At 48.9% G+C, this 21,799-nt stretch overlaps 1 protein-coding gene across 1 annotated transcript in view; it reads right to left on the minus strand.

The window, feature by feature from the left end:
* Positions 1-70: 70 nt before the first annotated feature.
* The window catches only part of PHF24 (PHD finger protein 24), a 38,723-nt gene continuing 16,994 nt past the window's right edge, over positions 71-21,799 (minus strand). Inside the window, exons 2-8 of the mRNA XM_082242143.1 lie at positions 17,186-17,561; positions 15,144-15,329; positions 14,756-14,834; positions 12,728-12,918; positions 12,321-12,487; positions 11,286-11,378; positions 71-3,474 (exon numbers count right to left, since the gene is read on the minus strand). Of these exons, the coding sequence (XP_082098269.1) occupies positions 3,375-3,474; positions 11,286-11,378; positions 12,321-12,487; positions 12,728-12,918; positions 14,756-14,834; positions 15,144-15,329; positions 17,186-17,557 (1,188 nt within the window). The 5' untranslated portion in view covers positions 17,558-17,561 and the 3' untranslated portion in view covers positions 71-3,374. The remainder of the gene's footprint in view (positions 3,475-11,285; positions 11,379-12,320; positions 12,488-12,727; positions 12,919-14,755; positions 14,835-15,143; positions 15,330-17,185; positions 17,562-21,799) is intronic.

The raw sequence follows: 21,799 nt of genomic DNA on the forward strand, positions 1-21,799 counted from the left end.
CAGGCTTAATGGTTCAACCCCCAGAACAACACTGCGAAAATCAGGAAAAACTATGCAAAAACCAAACGTGCTCAATGTACATCATTTATTCAGATCACAGAATTTGGGTTTCCTTGGTACAGAACTGAGCAGGAGCAGTGGGAGGGCAAAGGAAGAGAGAGGAGTCTAGACTTCCTGCAGTCCTGCTCATGGGTTTACTCATCTTTGCAGAGTCCTCTGAAAAAGGCCCCCTAAAGATTATTGAATGAGTTTAAGAAACAAGTTCTGTGCAACTTGAGAGCTGTACGTCTGCATTGCACATGTTTGGCTGGTCCTTTGGCTTTGACCAATATGGCTACCTCTCTGGGATGCATCATGTGCAACATGGCCGATTCCTATCCTAAGGTGAGGCCATCCTCTCCAGTTGGCCTGGCCTGCTCTGGCACGGGGAGGCTCTGCTGGGCAACCGTGGCAAAGTCCGAGTTGCCACCTTCTGTTCTGTCAAGTGAAGAGGGCCTTCCTCTGCAGCCACTCTCTGAGGGTGACCCTCTCTCCCAATATTGGAACCCAACGGGGGCTCTCCATTCAACAAAACTGGAGGGTGTTGGATTCAGACAAGAAAGACTTCTTCACACAACACAAAAGTTAAACCATGGATTTGGCTACCACAAGATGAAGCGATGGCCATCCACTTGGGTGGCCTTGAAAGCAGCTTGAGCAAATGAATGGAGGATAAGGCAATTGATGGCCACCAGTCCTGATTGTTCCCCATCCTGTATATAGATCACCTCCAGGATTAGAAGCCACCAGCCTCTGTCCCTTCCGCTGGGCTTCCTGTAATGGGCATCTGGTTGGTCACTATGGGAGGACGCTGTGGGACTAGATGGGGCCCCTTTGGCTTGATCCAGCTGCAGTCAGCCACTCTTCTGAAGATGGAAGGGAGAGAGGCAGACACCTTGAGGGGTTTCATGCCCCTGGCCATGTCTGGGTGCTGGGGGGATTCAGGTGAGTTGGCCTGGAACAGCAGGAACGAGAGTGGGGCATCACCAAAATACAGGGCAGATGCTCATCACAAAAGGATGGGAAATCCTGGCCACTGTGTGTGTTGGATAAGGAGGGTTCTCTCAGTGGGTGCAGTTGCTTTGGCAGAGGGTGAAAGAGGATGGAATGGGAAATTATATGGAGCCCACCCAGGAATTAAATCAGGAGTATGACCTGACAGAACAGATGAGGGAAGAGGATTTTGCTGGATCTGGGGCACCATTCCTGGGTGGGCTCCATATAATTTCCCACTGCCTGTTCAAAATTTCTGATCGCATCAGTCATCAAGTCCGTCTTCTCATGTAGCTGTTCCAGTAGGGCATTTGTTTTACAGAGAGCACACAACAGAGCTTCTGAAAGAGGATGGAATGGGGGCCAAGGCTGACCAACCGTCTTGCTTTCCCCAAGGTACGTCACATTTTTCCAAGTGGGTGGGGAGACTGGGTTGGCTTAAAGCCCTTGTAAGACCGCTCCCTAGAGGGGGGGGGGAGGCCTCCCCCAGGCTCCTTCCTGGTGCCATTCAGCCATTGCACTTCCATTGTAATCTACAAGCCATGTTGTGTTCTTGCTGCAAGTCTCTGCCCATGTTAGTATGCCTGACTTGGCTGCTGTGTGAAGGGGTGGGGAAGGGCCAGGTCACCTGACCAGCCACTGAAGCTCAGTGCACATTGGCTCTCACTTGGCAGGGATTCAGCAGGACCCTTCTTCCGGTCTTGCATGGCCCAGGATTGAGGAACAGCCAACAGTGAGTCAACAATGACAGCTAATGCTGTTCTAGGCTATATCTACAGAAGTCTAGTGCCCAGGTCAAGAGAAGTGATAGTACCACTTTATTCTGCCTTGATCAGGCCACACCTGGAGTCCTGTGTCCATCTCTGGGCACCACAATTTAAGAAGGATGTTGACAAGCTGGAAGGTGTGTAGAGCAGGGCAACCAGGGTGATTAAGGGTCTGGAAACCAAGCCTGATGAGGAACGGTTGAAGGAGCTGGGTATGTTTAGCCTGGAAAAGAGGAGAGTGAGAGGAGATAGGAGAGCCATCTTCAAATATCTCAAGGGCTGTCACATGGAGGATGGAACAAGCTTGTTTTCTCCTGGTCTGGAGGGGAGGACCAGAACGGATGGAATCAAGAGACAGGAAAGGAGATTCCAACTAAACATCAGGAAGAACTTTCTGACAGAAAGAACTCCTTGATAGTAGAATGGGCTTCCTCAGGAGGTGATGGAAGCTCCTTCTTTGGAGGTAAAAGCAGAGGACAGGGCAGGATGGCCTCTTGTAAGGTTTCCCCAGAGGCCACTAGCTGCTCTAAGTTAATGGAGTACAAGAGCGGAAAATACATGGAGGCTCCACCTGCCTTCTGTTCTTACTTACAACCCCTCTGGAGAGCAAACTTCCGTTCAGTTCTACACAATTCAAGAGCAGTTTGAGAACTGCTGACTTTCAGACGTCCTCATGAAATTTCATCAGCATCAGCCTGCCTGCGCATATTACATGGCTGGAGAACTGCATGGCAAAAATTCAGAGAAGTGTGAATTTGGAGGAAAAGCTGTCTTTTGATTCCTCATATTGTCTAGGAAAGCCAGGCAAGTTCAACTTTAAACGGGAACTGAACAGATTTCCTCCCTCCCTATCGAAAAATGAGTGTGTCCTCTGCCTGTAGCTGGTTCCTCCCCTCCCCTTGCAATAGCTAACAACAAACTAGAATGCAATAGGGGGCTGTGTGTGTGGGAGGGGGGAGTTGGTTTGGATGACCCTTGTTGGTCCCAAGCCTACAATTCTATGATTCTGTGATTTCTTGACCAGGAGCCCAATGCTGAGGCTTTCATTTTGTCAGTGGCCATTCAGGAAGGTGCTGAGAGGAGCAGATGCGCAGGAGCCCTGGAACTTGGCTGCGATGCGCAAGCTCCTTGGCCGTGCCTGCTGGATAAAGAGAAGGGTGAGGAATGCTTGAGTTTTCTTTTTTCTAAGCAGGAGCTGCGAGGGGCAGCTGGAGGATCTGAACTGTTTTATGAACTGGCCAACCTGGAAGTGCAATGTCTGCGTTTTAAACCGATTGATAAAAAAGGGGGTGCAGCCAGGGTCCTGCCTATAGGTCTCTGTGGGTGTGTAGGGAGAGATTCAGAGAAGGGGGTGAGGGGAGGGAAGTGATGGGCAAAGGGGCCAAATGCTTTGCCCTCCGTCATCACCAATCTCCTGGCTGTTTTCTGGCTTGTGTCGTTTGGCTGCTCCAGCAATCGAGAAGTTTCGCCCGTGTCAATCCAGATGGCTTGGCAGGATCGCGGAGAGCTTCCTGCTCTTCCCAGCAAGGCAAGTCTGTTTGTCTCTGACCGCCTCCCCCCTTGCCAAGCGTGCCCCTATGCCAACGGCTTCAGGTGGATGGCAGGGCTGTTTGGCCGGGCGGCGAGGATGTAGATGGTGCTCTCTCGTAGGAAAGTAGGCCAGTTGATGGTCCGGCTGTGAAGGAAACAGAGGGAAGGAAAAGCTTAGCAGGGTGGAGTCCCCAGCAGTGCTGGCCCAAGAGCAAGGCTTAGCCTTCCCCTGGCCTGGTACATCTGGCTCCCAGAAGAAATTTAAAGAATATTTAGCTAAATATTGTGATACAAGATAATTAGAAAATTCTTGGAAGTAAGAAATAGGCTTAGGGGTAGAATAAGAATATGTGGTAGTAAATATTAAGGATTAGGATATTAATAAAAGAGTGGAGGATAGTAAATGAAAGGAGTGAATATTATTAGAAATATGAATTTGGAGAACTGCTATACAGGGGTTATAATGAAATTCAGATAGAGGGGATTTGAGGAAGTCAGCTATCAATGTAACGGGAATTAGAGATTTGAAGTAAGAATTCTGTTTTGTGCGTTTTTCTTTTTCTTTTCTTGCTGTGTGTCTTGTAATGTTTTCTCTTTTTCTATGTGATAAATATGGAAACCAATAATTTATTTATTTTTAAAAAAAGACAGCTCCCAGAAGCCCCAGCCAGCATGGCTATATGACGCCAGGGATGATGGGAGTTGTGGTCCAAAATACTTGCCAGGCATGGGGAAGGCTGAGCCAGCGGCTTGGCTGGCCCAGAATGAAAAGGAAATGACTTCAGTCTTCGAAATGACTGAAAATATGGACTTAATAGACATTTGGAGAATAAGGAACCCTCTTGAAAGAGAGGGAACCTTTTTCTCCCATGCAAAGATGACCTGGACCAGAATCGACCAAATATGGGTTACTAGTGGAATGGCTCCGAAGATTAAGAAGGTAGAAATCTGCCCAAAAACCTGTTCCGACCATAACGCCGTGAAGATGGAAATGAAATTTACAACAACTGGTCAGTTTAGATGGAGAATGAATGACACCCTATTTCGAGATAGAGAGATCCACATGAAGGCCCAAAAAACTCTAAAGGACTATTTTGAAATCAATCTAAAGGGCGATGTGGAAAAAAGAGTGATCTGGGACGCAAGTAAAGCTGTGATGCGAGGATTTTTGATTCAACAAAATTCAATAAAGAAGAGAAAACAGAATGAGAAAAAGGAAAAAATTTTGGAAAAGATAAAAGAAGGAGAGAAAAAATTAAGATCAAAACCAAAGTCCCAGGAGATTTTGAGGGAGATTAAGTTGTATCAAACACAATATATGGAATTGATGAACCAAGAGATAGAATGGAAAATAAAGCAAATGAAACAAAAGACATTTGAGTCGGCAGACAAATGTGGTAAACTTCTGGCATGGCAACTTAAGAAAAGACAGAAATTAAATACAGTTACAAGTCTAGAAGTGGATGGAAAAAATATATCTAAACCTAACGAGATAAGAAATTGTTTTGTGAGTTATTTTAAAAAACTTTATTCCCAAGGATTACAAAATGAAGAGGACATAGATAAATTCCTTAATAAATATGGATTACAAAAAATCTCTCAGCATAGCAAGGTGGAGTTAAATCAGAGAATAACAGAACAAGAGATAGAGGGTGCCATTCAGGACATGCAATTGGGCAAATCTCCAGGGCCAGACGGACTGACTTCCAGATATTACAAATCTTTAAAGGAATGGCTGATACAACCGTTAAAGGAAGTTTGTAACGAGATTTTAGAGGGAAAAAAGGCACCCGAATCGTGGAAAGAAGCATATATCTCACTCATACCAAAGACAGAGACTGAAAAGACTCAACTGAAGAACTACCACCCAATTTCGTTATTGAATGTGGATTACAAAATTTTTGCAGACATTTTAGCAAAAAGATTTAAAAGAGTACTGATGGAGAAGATTCATAGAGACCAAGCAGGCTTTCTCCCAAAAAGACACCTCTCAGACAATGTTAGGAACATAATAGACATTCTGGAAAAGTTAGAGGTGAACATAAATACTAAAGCAGTTTTGATATTTGTGGATGCGGAGAAAGCCTTTGACAATATTTCGTGGAGTTTTATGAAAAAGAATCTTCATGGGATGGGGGTAGGACAAGGATTTGAGAATGGTATGGGTGCAATATATTCCGAACAAAAAGCTAAGTTGATTGTAAACAATGTAATAACTGAGGAACTTAAGATAGAAAAAGGAACACGACAGGGGTGCCCAATTTCCCCATTGCTTTTTATTTCGGTCCTGGAGGTGTTGCTGAACATGATTAGAGATGACCAGCAAGTTAAAGGTGTAAAGGTCGGAACCAAACACTATAAGTTAAGAGCGTTCGCAGATGACCTTGTATTGACCTTGCAGGAGCCAAACACTAGTACAAAAAGAGTGTTGGAAATAATCCAACAATTTGGGCAGGTAGCCGGATTTAAATTGAATAAACAAAAAACTAAAGTCTTAGGGAAAAACCTAACAGATATGGAAAAGAATAAGTTTCAAGAAGAGACAGGTCTGACGGTGGTCAAGAAGGTGAAATATCTAGGGGTTAATTTAACATCTAAAAATTCGAATCTGTATAACGACAATTATGAAAAATGTTGGTCAGAAATTAAAAAAGATCTAGAAATATGGTCAAATTTGAGATTGTCAATGTTAGGCCGAATTGCAGTGATTAAGATGAATGTATTGCCTAGAATGTTATTTTTATTTCAAACTTTGCAGATTATTGACAAGATGGACTGTTTCAAGAGGTGGCAGAAAGACATTGCAAAATTTGTCTGGCAGGGCAAAAAGCCCAGAATAAAATATAAAATATTAACAGATGCAAAAGAAAGAGGGGGATTTGCCCTGCCGGACTTAAAATTGTACTATGAAGCAGCAGCATTCTGCTGGCTGAAAGAGTGGATGCTCCTCGAGAATACAGATATCTTGGACTTAGAAGGTTTCAATAATGCATTTGGCTGGCATGCATATTTATGGTATGACAAAATCAAAGTGCATAGTGCCTTTAAAAACCATATTGTAAGGAAAGCGTTGCTTAATGTTTGGATGAGATATAAAGATCTGTTGGAAAACAAAACCCCTAGATGGTTGTCACCCTTAGAGGCTAAGGCCCACAAGAAAGTTAATATGGAGGTCGGATGGCCAAAGTATAGCGAGATCTTAGAACAGGATGGAGAGAAACTGAAATTAAAGAGCCATGAAAAACTAAAACCCAAAGTACAAGATTGGCTCCACTATTATCAAATAATGGAGGTTTTCAAACAAGACAGGAAAATTGGCTTCCAGATGGAAAAATCAAAACTTGAGACAGAATTGTTAGAACCCAATACTAAGAATTTGTCAAGAATGTATAACTTGCTGTTGAAATGGAATACACAAGACGAAACAGTTAAATCAGTTATGATTAAGTGGGCACAGGACATTGGTCATAATATTATGTCTGCTGACTGGGAAAGGTTGTGGAACACTGGTATTAAATTTACGGCATGTAGTGCTTTAAAGGAAAATGTGATGAAAATGGTTTATAGGTGGTACATGACCCCAGTTAAGCTAGCAAAAATTTACCATTTGCCTGATAACAAATGTTGGAAATGTAAGGAAACTGAAGGTACTTTTTATCATCTTTGGTGGACATGCCCGAAGATTAAGGCCTTCTGGGAGATGATATATAATGAAATGAAAAAGGTATTTAAATATACCTTCCTTAAGAAACCAGAGGCCTTTCTCTTGGGCATTGTCGGCCAATTGGTGCCAAAAAAGGATAGAACCTTTTTCATGTATGCAACAACAGCAGCAAGAATACTGATCGCAAAGTATTGGAAGACACAAGATTTACCCACCTTGGAAGAATGGCAGATGAAAGTGATTGACTATATGACATTGGCGGAAATGACAAGCAGAATTCGTGACCAGGGAAAGGAGACTGCGGAAGAAGATTGGAAGAAATTTAAGATTTATCTTAAGAACTATTATAAACTTGATGAAGTTTAGAATGTCGAGATTTTACAGAGAGAAAGGGTTGCAGTAATATAAGATCAGATTAAGAAAGGACTATGATGAATTAGGATGGGAAAAAACACTTATAAGTTGCTATAAAAATGTGGACATGAGGATGCAGAAAGGGGAGGTATGGGGAAGTCCGAGGAAAGAAGTCTATGAAAGGACATTTTGAAATTATATTTGTTTGTTTGTTTGTCTTTCTTTTATGTTTGTTTGTTATAAAAACTTTTGTAAAACTAATAAAAATTTTATAAAAAAACAAAAACAAAATACTTGCCAGGCATGGGGAAGGCTGAGCCAGCGGCTTGGCTGGCCCAGAATGAAAAGGAGCTGGGCAGGAGGCAGCCCAGCAAGCCAGCTTGCCCCCCAGGGCGGAGAGTCCAGTGCTGACCTCCTAGAGAAAGCCAAAGCCACGACTGCGTGACGTCACTGGTGTGGGGCAAGGGCTCCTGCCCACTCGGCTGTGAAGCTCCCTGGGTGACCTGGGTGGCCAGTCACCGCCTCTCAGCCTCGCAGGCGTCTTGTGGGGGGATTCTGTGAGGGTGGTGGGGAGTTTCCCTTTGACAAAGTGCAGGATCATGGCCATGAAAATAATGACTAGAGTTGGGGCAATGACAGAACCCTATTTAACATCTGCTCCCACTGTGGATGGGTCACTTTGAGAGCCACTGTTATCTGCAGTAGAACTCGCCTCCATGGTCACTTACAGGCTCATTGTTAAATCTGTGTTTATGGAAGACAAGCTTACAGTGGTGCCTCGCAAGACGAAAAGAATCCGTTTTGTGATTCTCTTCGTCTAGCGGTTTTTTCGTCTAACCCATTGAAGGATTAGTGGATTAGCACTATTAGCACTTTTAGCGGCTTATCTGCTGATCGGATCAGCTGATAAGCGGCTTAGCGGCTTAGAAAAAGGGGGGGGGGAGGAAAGAACCCCAGCAGGAACTCGCAAGACATTGTCGTCTTGCGAAGCAAGCCCATAGGAAATTCGTTTTGCGAAGCACCTCCAAAACGGAAAACTCTTTCGTCTAGCGAGTTTTCCGTCTTGCAAGGCATTCGTCCTTCGGGGCACCACTGTACTCGGCTATGAGTGATCGCAGAAGAAGAAGAAGAAGAAGAAGAAGAAGAAGAAGAAGAAGAAGAAGAAGAAGAATGTGAGGATGTGCACCCCACTTTGAGCTCCTTGGAGGAAAAGGTGGGGCAGAAAGACAATTAAAAAAGAATAATAATGGAAGCCCCCAGTAACGTGGGGCACCTTAACCTCCCTGGGGAGGGAGATGTGTGGCCACTGGCCTCCAAGCCAGCCCTTGTCTCCCCTCCTCTTTTTCCTCTTTCCATTTCCTCCCCCCCTCGATCATCCCAGTCCTGCCTTCCCCCCTCCCTTGACTCTGGTCTCAGAAAGCAGAGAATTGCTATTAAATTACTCTTCCACTTCACCCAAATTTCCTTCAGAGGGTTCAAGGTGGCACATACGGTTCTCTGCCTTCCCATCTGACCCTCACAACACCCCTGAGAGGGAGGCCAGGCTGAGAGGTGGTGCCTGGCCCAAGTGAGCCAGCGCTATGTGGCTGAGTGGTGATTCGAACCCTGGTCTCTCCCAGGTTCTGTACTCATAAGAATCAATCATAGGATTAAGTTGGAAGGGACCCTGAGGATCATCTAGTCCAACCCCCTGCAATGTGCAGCTGTCCCATATGGGGATTGAACCCGCAATGTTGATGTCATCAGTTCCAGGCTCTAAACAACTGAGCTACTCTAACCACTAGACCACACAGCCTTATTGTACTTGACTGCCTCATCCTACTCCAGGGAGGAGCGGTTCTTGAGAGTCATCCATCTGTCCAGGGCCTGGGGAGCAGCCAGAGATGCCCGCCTTTGCTCTTATGCCAATCTGCTCCAGGCCTGAGTGACAGTTCATTGGCAGGCAGGCCGGGCGAGAGAGACGGCGACGGCAGAGCCAAGCAGATGGCCGGAGAAACGTGTCGTTGCAGGATGGCTCCCATCTCATTTTGGATCCCACCAAGGCCTCGGCTCACAAGCAGCCCCCCTCCCAGCTGCGCTTCTCCATCTCGCCCACCACTCCCCACCCAAACCGGGAGTCATCTCCCTCCAACTGGGATGCTTAGGGTTTGCCTTGCTGCCAACAGTCGCCATGGAAACCCGGGAGCCTGAGCGCGGCTCCTAATGAGGCAGAGCGATATTGCAAGTGTTGGCACATCTCTCCAACATTTAGGAAAGTCAGGAGTGACATTACGGCGGTGGAAACTGAGGCAGGAGTTGGCGGCAGCGATGCTTCCGAAGACCAGTTGCTGGAGACAACAGGAGGGGAGAGTTGTTCTTGTGCCTGGTTCCGGATTGTGGGTTTTGCACAGACATCTGGTTGGCCATTGTGAGAAGAAGAGGCTGGATTATGTGGGCCAGTGGTCTGATCCTGCAGGCTCTTTTTAGGTTACTATGTGAGGAGGGATCAGGCGAAGAACCCGGGGTGCCTGCAGAGAATTGCTCAAAGGCTGGAGAACATAATCCAGGCTTCCTGAGCTCCAGAACCAGTATGTGACCCACAGACAGTGGATAAGTCCTGGGTGCCACCTCAGAGTATGGAACCAAGCCTGATGAGGAATGGCTGAAGGAGTTGGGGATGTTTAGCCTGTAGAATAGAAGACTGAGAGGAAATATGATAAGTAAAGGGACCCCTGACCGTTAGGTCCAGTCGCAGACGACTCTGGGGTTGCGGCACTCATCTCACTTTACTGGCCAAAGGAGCCGGCGTACATGGCCAGCATGACTAAGCTGCTTCTGGCAAACCAGAGCAGCGCACGGAAATGCCGTTTACCTTCCAGCTGGAGGAGTACCTATTTATCTACTTGTTGGGAAGCTGTGTACGTGCAGCTCCTCACACAGAGCCAATTAAGGTTTGGCCAACAGCCAAACGGCAATCTGAAGGAGTAAGTCTGCCTGGTGATAACAGAGGCATGGAGACAGCTCCCTGACTGGTCAAGCTCTCTCAAGGGAGTGATAATTAATAACCTACTAACTGGTAGTTCAGTGGTTCAGTGTGTCAGTGAGTGTAGGAGTTGAGTCGTGTCAGAGAGAGCTAGCAAAAGATCCGTGTTCTGTTCCTGTGAATAGTCCACCGTATATAATAAACACCTAACTACAAGTTTCTGGTTCCTGGTTCGTCTATCCTGTCTGCAGCCAAGTCGCCAATTGCTTCCGTGGATTCTGCGTTTACTCTGCTAGGTCTGGCTAAGGTCCTGCAACTAGTCAGAATGTTGTGAAACACCAAATAGGTTTTACCAATAGCACTTTGACATGCTTTCGAACTGCTAGGTTGGCAGGAGCAGGGATTGAACAACGGGAGCTCACCCTGTCGCAGGGATTCAAACTGCCAACCTTCTGATCGGCAAGCTCTAGGCTCTGTGGTTTAACCCACTGTGCCACCCACGTCCCAGGAGATATGATAGCCTAACTCAAATATCTGAAGGGCTATCATATGGAAGATGGAGCCAGATGGTTTTCCCTTGCTCCAGAGTGGATCACCTGAACCGGTGGATTCCAGTGACAAGAAAGGAGATTCTGACTAAACATTAGGAAGAACTTTCTTGCGGCAAGAGCCAGTTGACAGTGGAAAGGGCTCCCTTGGGAGGTGGTAGAGGCTGAAGGGCCACCTGTCAGGGATTCTTTAGCTGCAATTTCTGCATTGCAGGGGGTTGGACTAGATGGCCACTGGGGGAACCCTTCCCACTCTACAGTTCTATAGATTTCCCAGCCAGTGAGGCACCTGCAGTGGTTTCTGAAACAGTCTAGTCTTAGCTGGACCCTGCCACGTGGTTCTTCTGACCTTGCAGACTCTGTTGGAGGCCTCTGCATGGCCACCCTTTAAGGACAGACTACCTTTCTCTGCCCGGTGACCTGCTTACCTTAGTTCCTCTGGCTCTGCATTCAACAGCACCTGGTCCTGGCTTGTGTTGCTGGCAGGGCTGCTCTCTGAGATGGGGCCCACGTGGCTGATGCTGCAAGGGAGCAAAGGGAACCCCCAGGGTTACATCACCCTAATGAGCAGCCTGATGAAGGACTCTGGCCAAAGGTGCCCCAAACTCCCAACAGGTTGGAGAAAAACCAGGCAGACGCCCAGAATTCTCAGGCCAAGGGGAAGAGCTTCTGCTTAATAACAATAATAACAATAAACTTTATTTATACCCCGCCCTCCCCAGCCAGAGCCGGGCTCAGGGCGGATAACACCAGTAAAATTACGGTACAGTGGTACCTCTGGTTGTGAACGGGATCCATTCCGGAGGCCCGTTCACAACCTGAAGGGAATGCAACCTGCGCCTGTGGGTCGCGAATCGCTGCTTCTGCGCATGCGCGAGCTGCGAAACCCGGAAGTAACCCTTTCTGGTACTTCCAGGTCACTGCGGGACGCAACCTGAAAACGCTCAACCTGAAGCAAACGTAACATGAGGTATGACTGTAAAAACATAATAGGGAAAAAACCCCAATTTAAAATACAGGTTAAAATGCAATTTAAAATACAGCCTCATTTTAAAAGTAGCCCACAGATCAAGACCATAAGGGGAGGGAAACATAAGGGTCAGACTGAATTCAAACCAAAGGCCAGGCGGAAAAGCTCTGTCTTGCAGGCCCTGACGTCTCACAGGGCCCTGGTCTCTTGGGACAGAGTGTTCCAGCAAGTTGGGGCCAGTACTAAAAAGGCCCTGGCCCTAGTTGAGACCAATCTAACCACCTTGTGACTTGGGACCTCCAAAGTGTTGTCATTTGTGGACCTTAAGGTCCTCTGCGGGGCAGACCAGGAGAGGCGGTCCCGTAGGTACGAGGGTCCTAGGCCGCATAGGGCTTTAAATGTGCGCACATGCCCAGTGGCAGATGCAGGAGGGTTCCCAGCCAAGCCAGGGGAGGCTGTGGCTCAGAGTGGGGGGGGGGGTGAGGACCTTTACCTGACGTTGCAAGAGGGCACCTCCTTGTGCCGCTTACGGAACCACGTGTGTTGGCTGCGCCGACTCTCTGCCTCGCTGATGAGCCCGTCCCCATGCTGATCCAGTGACAAGAATGTGGATCGTGCCCGCTCTCTCTCCTTGCCCGTCAGCAGGCGGAGCAGGGCGTTCTGTGTGTGGGGGGGAGCAGAGGAGGAGTGTGTGATTAGAACATCGTCTTTGAAGGGGCTTTGGCTGTGAGGGGTGTGGAAGGGGCGTTGCACTCCTGAACTGGACACCACAGCGCTCAGGAGCGATGCAATGGCTTGCCAGTCAGAGGGGACAGTGCTGGGCTGGAGGCACCCATGGACTGAGACTGACTCAACAGAAGGCACCTTCCTAGGTTCCTCATGGGAGTCACCTTCACCCACCTGTGTCCGCGATCTCTGCAGCTGCAGGACGGACTCGTGGGAGAGGAAATCCACCCATTCAACGCGGCCTTTCTTCTCTGGATCCAGCGCTGAAAACTGCAGGGCGTCCTGGTCTTCCTGCTCCTCGCTGCTGGGCTGCTGGTTCGACAGCCGCTTGTAGCCCAAGAAGACATTCAAGGTCAGCGCACTGTCTGTGGAGCCACCAGATGGGAAGAGTCAGTGAGCGCTCTCTCTCTCTCTCTCTCTGCAGTGCCTTAACTCCTTGAGCTGTTAGCGCTGCCACGCTCCCCTCATAAGAATACAAAAAGGGCCTGCAGGATCAGGCCAGGGGCCCATCTAGTCCAGCATCCTGCTCTCACGGAGCCTGTGGGAAACCAGCAAGCAGGATCCGAGGGGTTTCCAGCAACTGGGACTCAGAAGCCTTCCTTCCTCCAGCTGTGGAGGCAGAGCAGTCATTGAATGCCCTCTACTTCTCCATGCATTTGTCAAATCCTTTTTTAAAAAGCTAGTTTGGTTGCCATCACTGTGGCAGGGAGTTCCACAGTTTAACTAGGCGCTGTGTGAAGAAGGACTTGCTTTTCTCTGTCCTGAATTTTCCAACGTTCATGTCCATGAGTTCTAGAGTTCTAGCTTGAGAGGGAGAAGAACCTTTCTCTGTCCACCCGCTCCATGCCATGTACAATTTTTATAAACGTCTACCACGTCCATTTTCGCTTGCCTTTTCTCTAAACTAAAAAGTCCCAAATGCTGCAACCTCTCTTCAGCCCCTCAACCGTTTCTGTTGCCCTTCTCAGAACTCCAACTCTGCAATATCCTTCTTGAGATGAGGCAACCAGAACTGGACCCAGTACTCCAAATGCGGTTGCACCACAGGTTTCCATAATGGCGTTACGATACAGCCAGTTTTCATTTCAGTTCCTTTCCTAATGATCCCTACTGTGGACTTTGCCCCTCTTTTTTGCAGCTGCTGCACTCTCTCAGTAGGAAGGCCCCCAGTTAAGGGGAGGCCTCAGCCTTGAACCCAGTGACACACCTAGTCCCACTCAAGACCCCCAGAATCATGGCCGGCCAAATACATTTTGCCGCCCGAAGCGAACTTCCCTCCTGGATGTGTCTCATTCCTACAATCAACAATCAGGTTGCACCCTTACCGAAGGGCTGGGCAGGCCATGTGTGCAGCGGCAGAGAAAGCCGACTGGGCACCTGGGGTGGGGCCAGGAGCCCACGGGGACGGGGCGAGCTGGGGCAGGACGCTCCGTGGGGCCTCCTCCCACTCAGTTGCCCTACAGCTGGGGGGGGGGGGAGCAGCGGGCAGACCGTTTGGGGCAGTGCGGAGCCTGTGAGCCCCCAAAGCACCGTGTCACTTCCAGGAGAGACCCATGGCTCAGGCGCGCTGCAAGCCCCACGGTGAATGCTACCTGGCATTTTGTCACCCCCCCCTCAGTGGTGACACCTGGGGCAGCCCCTCCTCCCCCTTCCTCCGCCCCTGCATGTGTGGAGCAGCAATTTAGGAGAATGAATTAGGAGCAGGAGTGTGCAGAAAGCACAGCCGAGAGAACAGGTGTGGCGTTGTTTGGTGACTCCTCTTGGGGCAGCCAATTGCCTCCCCAGCAAGGGAAGTGAGCTAGCACCCGTATCCCAACCTGCCACCCTCTCCCATTCTGCCCAACTCACTTATAGAGCCAGCCCTGCCCACAGCAGCCTCCTCTTCCGCTTGTTCCCATGGCCCACCAGGTGCCCTCACCATCGCTTCGCCTTCCTCCAGGGGGTGGTACGGAGGTCTGGAGCGGCCTCCTGCCCCCAAAGTGAAAGGCGAGACTCCCAAGGATAGCTTATGGAGAAGACAAGGCCTGGTGGTGGTGGGATCATGGCCACTGGTCCTACTCCTTGCTCTCCAGGCGTTCCCCGTCCAAAGCGCAATCTGCTCTTGCGGTTTGGGTGAAGGGGGCGAGAGACCGGCTGGCGTGGGTCCCTCGCTTCACCCCTGACCCAGGAGTCGAGTGTGGGTCCTCAGCACAGGAGGCTTACCTGGGGCAACCTTGCCTTGCTGGAAGGACTGGAAGAGGCGGCTCATCTCCTCCTCAGTGAGGAGCAAATTGAGATTGTCCTGGGTGGGGGGAGGAAAAGAGGGCGAGTCAGTTGCTGGGAGGCTCCCAGGACCCAACTGGGTGGATTTGCAGATTCAGAGTCCCCTCCCCACTGCCGTCACTCCTTCAGTGTATGGTCCTCAAGGGTAGACTGCCTTCAGACATGGAGGCTTCCTTTCACCACCATGGTTATCTTTTCCCTCTCTGCGTGGGTTCAATCCTCTCTTGGAAAGGGAAGTGACTGCCCCTCAGTCTAGGGACCCCCAGTTCTTCACAAGAGGTCTCCTTCGCCCTCCCACAGCACCCCAGGGCCCCCACCCATGGCTTACGCAAGAGTAGCAGCTCCAGCCGGTCTCCGAATGGGCCGCCTCAATAACCTCGCTGGTGTTGTCCTGGGGCAGGAAGCCCATCCGGCGGAGGCAGCCATCGTGGTAGACCCTCGTGCAGACGCGGCAGGGCAGGAGGCTGTCCGCTGTCCACACTTCGCACACCTCGCACGTCTCATCGTTGGTCACCTGTGTGGGGAGGGGAGGAAAGGCTGAAGCCCTGAGCAGCTGCAGGGACCACCAGGAGGAGGAGGTCACCCTCAATATGCCCTCCTCAGTTCAGGAGAACCCATGGCATTGTCGACTTCTTCCTTACTCCTGCAGCAGCAGAAGGGGGCGGGCATCTGCCAGGGATCCTTTAGCTGTGATTCCTGCATTGCAGGAAATTGGACTTGGTGACCTTTGGGTCCAGGGCAGCTGTCTACCAACTCCACCTGGTACGCAGGCTGAGACCCTCCCTGCCTGCGGACTGTCTTGCCAGAGTGGTGCATGCTTTAGTTATCTCTCGTTTGGACTACTGCAATGCACTCTATGTGGGGCTACCTTTGAAGGTGACTCAGAAACTACAACTAATCCAGAATGCGGCAGCTAGACTGGTGACTGGGGGCGGCCGCCGAGACCACATAACACCGGTCTTGAAAGACCTACATTGGCTCCCAGTACGTTTCCGAGCACAATTCAAAGTGCTGGTGTTGACCTTTAAAGCGCTAAACGGCCTCGGTCCAGTACCTGAAGGAGCGTCTCCACCCCCATCGTTCTGCCCGGACACCGAGGTCCACTTCCGGGGGTCTTCTGGCGGTTCCCTCGCTGTGAGAAGCGAGGTTACAGGGAACCAGGCAGAGGGCCTTCTCAGTAGTGGCACCCTCCCTGTGGAACGCCCTCCCACCAGATGTCAAAGAGAACAACAACTACCCAACTTTTAGAAGACATCTGAAGGCAGCCCTGTTTAGGGAAGCTTTTAATGTCTGAGGCATTGCAGTATTTTAATATTGTGTTGGAAGCTGCCCAGAGTGGCTGGGGAAACCCAGCCAGATGGGCGGGGTATAAATAATAAATAATTTTTGTTTTTATTGGGGGCCCCTTCCTGGGGGAGGATCTGCAGCCAGATCACAAATGATGATTGCTAGAAAGTCACAAGCAGGTGACTCTATGATGTTATATCCTCTATACTTTTGTGGTAGAAGGGAGAACAAAAGGATCTTAATCTTCTTTCTGTCGCTGCTGCTGCTCCTTCTTCTTCTTACCTGCAATGGGTAGGCTTCTCTGTGAGCTCTCCTCCAGAGAGCGCCCTCCATTTTGAACTGGACTATGGACATTTGTAACTTTTAAGGATTATTGCCTGCTTGATTTCCACCACTGAATATGCTGAATCCTGGCAAGACCTTTAAGTGAGTAAAGTATATACAGTGGTACCTCTGGTTGCGAAAGGGATCCGTTCCGGAGCCCCGTTCGCAACCTGAACAGAAAGCAACCTGCATCTCTGCATGCATGGGTCGCGATTCGCCACTTCTGCACATGTGCGTGACGTCATTTTGAGCGTCTGTGCATGCATGAGCGGCAAAACCCAGAAGTAACCCTTTCTGGTACTTCTGGGTTGCCGCGGGACGCAACCTGAAAACGTTCAACCTGAAGCAAACACAACATGAGGTATGACTGTATTTTCCTGGTTTACTTAAGCAGTTTGAGAGTGATTTCTTTGTTAAGAAGGAATCAGGAGAAGATGACCCAAGTCTGCCTAAACATCCTTGGATATAAAAACTGCTCTAGAAAGTCACGCAACCGTGTCCTAAAAGCTTCTAGAGATCAGCTGCCCACAGATGGTGGCATTACTCTGCTGAAATGGGTATTTGCATTCTTACACCCGTGAGAAAAAGAGGAAGGATAATTAGTGAGTAAAATATCCTCTCCTGCTCATCTAAATCCATCCAACGCATCCAACTCTACGATTCTGTGATGTGTCATGCGCCTCTGGTTTCCTTGCCCAGGGTGCTTCTGTCTCTCCTCCCTCCCTCCCTCCCTGTTCCAGGGGTTTATCTTGTGCCGACCTGCTCCCTCTGCTCCAGGCTGATCTCAATGGGCTCGTCATCCTGCTCCCTCCGTGTGGGCCGGGCAAAGGCTGGCGGCGTGAAGAAGGTGGAGCGGTCAAACTCTTCGGGCTCCACCCCTCGCCCGTCCCGCAGCCTCTCCCAGGCCGCCCTGCGGAAGCGGATCTCCTCCTTCTGCTGGAGCCCCGCCGAAGTCCCTGCTTCCGACGCCTCCTCTTCTCTCAGTTCCTGCACCGTGTCCTCGATGGTGCCCCTCCGGCTGGTGCTGCCCTCCGACTTGCGTTCTCGCAGCCCGTCCTTGAAGGCCGACACGGCCAGGCTGACCTTCTGGACCTGCTCCACGGTCTGCCGCCTGGACATCAGCACCCCCATGGCTCTGAAAGAGAGGCAGCCGGGAGAAGGGGTTGGTACCAATTAGGGTTCTGTGAGAGGAGCTAGCAGGGGGAGAGCTTGCCCACCCATGTAATAAACGAAAATCTGCCCTTATTCCCTTATGGGGGACACAAGAGACCTTTCAGAGTCCTTTGCAGGTTCTCCAGCAGTTGGAGAAAATAACAGAGGCCAACCAGAGAATATTGAGAAGCAAAGCAGCTCCTAAGCCTGATCTTTATTGAACTGTTGCAACCGGGTGCTCCTCTTACACGCAGGAAAGGAGGAGGAACCAGAACCAAGGTGTGCCCGCCCTTATATAGACATTTTAAATTGCCTGCCTTGGAGTCCAAGACCACCCCCCAGAAACATCATACCTACATCACACAAAGGGGTGGTCTACAACAGAAATTAGAGTGCTTTGTTTACCTCCTGTCTGGCAAGTTACCTGTTAATGCTTACTTGATTGGATACCCTGGGGAGCCTGGCCAGTCTTTTGTAATGATAAATACTTAGTTCCTGAGCCAGGTCATAGACTCACCCTATTCATACACAGACATACCCTTAGGATTTGTGAAGGAAAAGACAATGAGGAGGCGTTTCCATTTTCCTTTGACTTTGCAAAGAAAACATTTGGTCAGTCTGGGAGCCAAAATGGTTCCAGGGCTGCTTTCCTGTGCTGCTTCCGACATTTGGTTTATATATTTATGTGCATGTTTGCTTGGTACATTTATGAACATTTATTATATATATAAGACCTTCATTTATTTATTCCACCCAGCAGGCAGGCAGGTGACTGTGGGAGAGAGGTGGGACAGCTGTACATGAAGGCTCCTCTGGGGGGGAAGAGGTGGAAGATATCACTGCCTCCATACCCCAATCCCAGAAATCCTAGAGTTGGAAGGGACTATGAGGGTCATCTAGTTCAACCCTCTGAAACGCAGAAATCTTTTGCACAGTGTGGGACTCGAATCCATGACCTTGAGATTAAGAGTCACGAATGGATTATCTCAGAAGGTGGTAGTCTCTCTTTTTTAAATGGAGGTTGGGTGGCTATCTGTCAGGGATTCTGTAGCTGTAATTTTTGCACTGAAGCGGGTTGGACTAGATGACCCCTGGGTACCTTCCAGCTCTGCCATTCTTAATATTCCAGTGGGGCCAAAGACCTGGCTGAGTGCTGTGAGAGCAGGATCCAGAAGGCTATTCTTACATTATCATGCTCTCTTTCAGTGGAAAACAACAGATAGCAGAATCGGGCCTTGGATACTGGTTGCAGAGTTCCCTTTGTATCCGGAAACTCTCTTTTGTGATTCCTTGGGGTCCTTTCCAACTCTACAATTCTCTGAGTCTATAAAGTTATATCAGCAGCTGCCTTCAGTCATAGTCCAGTGCCTGCCCCCATTATCCCAACACAAGGGAGTCTTCTGGCATTTTAAAGACTTAGCGGATTTAAATCTCCTTTCCAATCGGCTGAAGGCGACTCTTATCCACAAAATCTGAGGCCGCAGTCATCTGCTAGTCTTCCAGGTGCCACAAGGCTCTTCCTTGTTATTGAAGCAACGCAGCTGATGTCTCCCTGCAAGGTCTTATCTTCCTGGCAAAGCAATTCCCTACAGCAAGGCTTGCTCTTTTGCAGCTTCACGTTCCTGTGTCCTTAGAGGTCGCCCCTGACTCCAGAGGACAATGCAGACCCTGAGATATTCTCTGCTCAGCGCTGCCATCATCTCATGTCCCCTACTTCTTGAAACAAACAAACAAACAAACAAACAAACAAACAAATGCCTTAAAATTAAACAAGGAGTTCCTTCTCCAGACAATAGCAGCGTCACCCTAACCTCATTTTCTTTCTGCCAAAATCACTGTCTTTGATTTCAAAAGAACTGAGCATTGGCGTGACTCTATTCTTTTATGAAAAATACCGAAAGGTGGGGAAAGTCTAATCTCTCACAAAACGACTGGGCAGAATTGTGGCCGAATGTCCTTCCCTGTACCTCGAATGCCACAAGGTCTAGAGACTTGGTTTTCTAAATGAAAACAATTTATAAATTAATCCAATTTATTTATTGCATTTATACCCCACTTTCCCCTCCATGGAGCTCAAGATGCCAATAATAATAATAATAATAATAATAATAATAATAATAATAATAATAATAATAATATTTATTTTTATTTATACCTTGCCCTCCCCGGCTAAAACCGGGCTCAGAGTGGCTCTCCCACCCCTCTTTCAATCCCCACAACAACCCTGTGAGGTAGGTTAGGCTAGAAGACAGTGACTTGCCTCCAAAATCACCAAGTTGAAGGAATGATTGCCGGGTGTGGAGCACACTTCCACCAGCAGACAAAGCCACAGCTGTCTGGACATCATGCCCTCTATCTAACCTTTGCTCTCTTAGTGGTTTGCTGTGCCCTGTCTGTGACCTTTGTCTCCTTCGTCATACATCGTGCAAGGGGAAAATGATGCAGTGGAAACAGGTGCCAAAATAACTGTGTACCACCCCACAATCTCGGGATTGGAAGATGTGTAAAGGTCACAGTCCCAAACGTATCTGACTGGTTTTGCATATGGTGCTAATAAAAGGAGCCTCTACAGAGCCGGCCAGCCGCTTGTCTTGGAGGATGCTTGCCAGCGTGATTCTGCACAGCTCACCTGCATCCAACCTCCTGTCGTCCTCCGCTATTCCTACACCAAGTGAGCTTCATTGCAAGTGGGGATTCGAACCCCGATCTCCCACACCCTCAACCAGCAACCATTACACCACACTGGCTCTCTGGTTAGGATGGATCTTCCAGTTATTATGGGTCATTCAGTGGGGCGAGGGGCCCCCCTTTCCCCCTCCAGACGCATGCAACAAGCCTGTCCCAGTCTCATTCCCCCCCCCACACACTTTGGGTCTTTTTACTTCTAATTTAGTCACAAACTGGGCATGACATGGACTTCTGTTCTTCTCTCCCCTCCCCCATTCCAAGGGCGGGGGGGGGCATGGACAAAATAAGGACAATGATCTTTGGGATACCAGAAAATAAGTTCTGTCCTTCCGGTGACACAGTGGCTCAGGGCATCCAGCAGTTAGCCAAAAGGTTGGTGGTTTGAGCCCAGGGCCAGGGATGGCTGTGGGCAGGATTTCTGCAAGGGCACGGGGGTGGGACTAGATGCCCCTCAGGAATCCCTCTCAATTCTACAATTCTATGAAATAGGGGTGGCTCTCCTGCCCAGCAAGGCGCTGTGATAGGAATTTGAGGTCTCAGTTATATGTTCAATGTTCATAAGTGTACCAACCAAGCACGTATATAGAGCAGCACAGGAAGACCAACCTGGAACCATTTTTGATTCCCAAACGTTTTCTCTGCAAGGTCAAAGGAAAATGGAAAAGCCTCCCCATTGTCTTTTCCTTCACAAATCCTGTCTTGAGGGTATGTCTGTGTATGAATAGGGTGAGCCTGTGACCTGGCCCAGGAACTAAGTATTTATCTTTACAAAAGACTGGCCAGACTCCCCAGGCAATCCAGTCTAGTAAGCAGGGTATCCAATCAACTAACCTGCCAGACAGGAGAGACAGGAGATAAACAAAGCACTCAGATTTCTGCTGTAGACCGCCCTTTCTGTGATGTAGGGATGATGCATCGGGGGGTGGTGGTCTTGAGCTGCACCCCTTCTGTGATGTATGTATGATGTTTCTGGAGGTGGTCTTGGACTCCAGGGTGGGCAATTTAAAATGTCTATATAAGGACGGGCACACCTTGGTTCTGGGTTCCTCTTCCTTTCCTGTGTGTGAGGGAAGCACCCTGTTGCAACAGATCAATCAAGATCAGGCTTCCTAGCTGCTTTGCTTCTCAATATTCTCTGCTTGGCCTCTGTTATTTTCTCCTACCAACAGGGAACCTATGTAAGGACTCTATATGGGCTCTTGGATACCCCATAAGGGAAAAGGGCAATTTATGTTTACAACAGCACTGAGACATGAAAACGGTGGTCCTCATTTGCTCGATGGCTCCCTGCCCTCCTTCCCATCATTGAACTGGGATCACACACACACACACACACACAGAGAGAGAGAGAGAGAGAGAGAGAGTGCAGGAGACACTTCCAATAATGGGAATAAAATCCACATGGCTTAGGGTCCAATGCCAGGAAGCAGCTCTCTTCCTGGTTAATGATCCACAATCGACCTGCCGATACGCAAATATACACCACACACCAAACAAGGACGCATTTTGTGTTTTTGCTCTTGCTGGTGCCAG

The sequence above is a fragment of the Podarcis vaucheri genome, assembly GCF_965113315.1.
Source record: "Podarcis vaucheri genome assembly, chromosome: 11".
In the NCBI taxonomy this organism is placed as follows: domain Eukaryota; kingdom Metazoa; phylum Chordata; class Lepidosauria; order Squamata; family Lacertidae; genus Podarcis; species Podarcis vaucheri.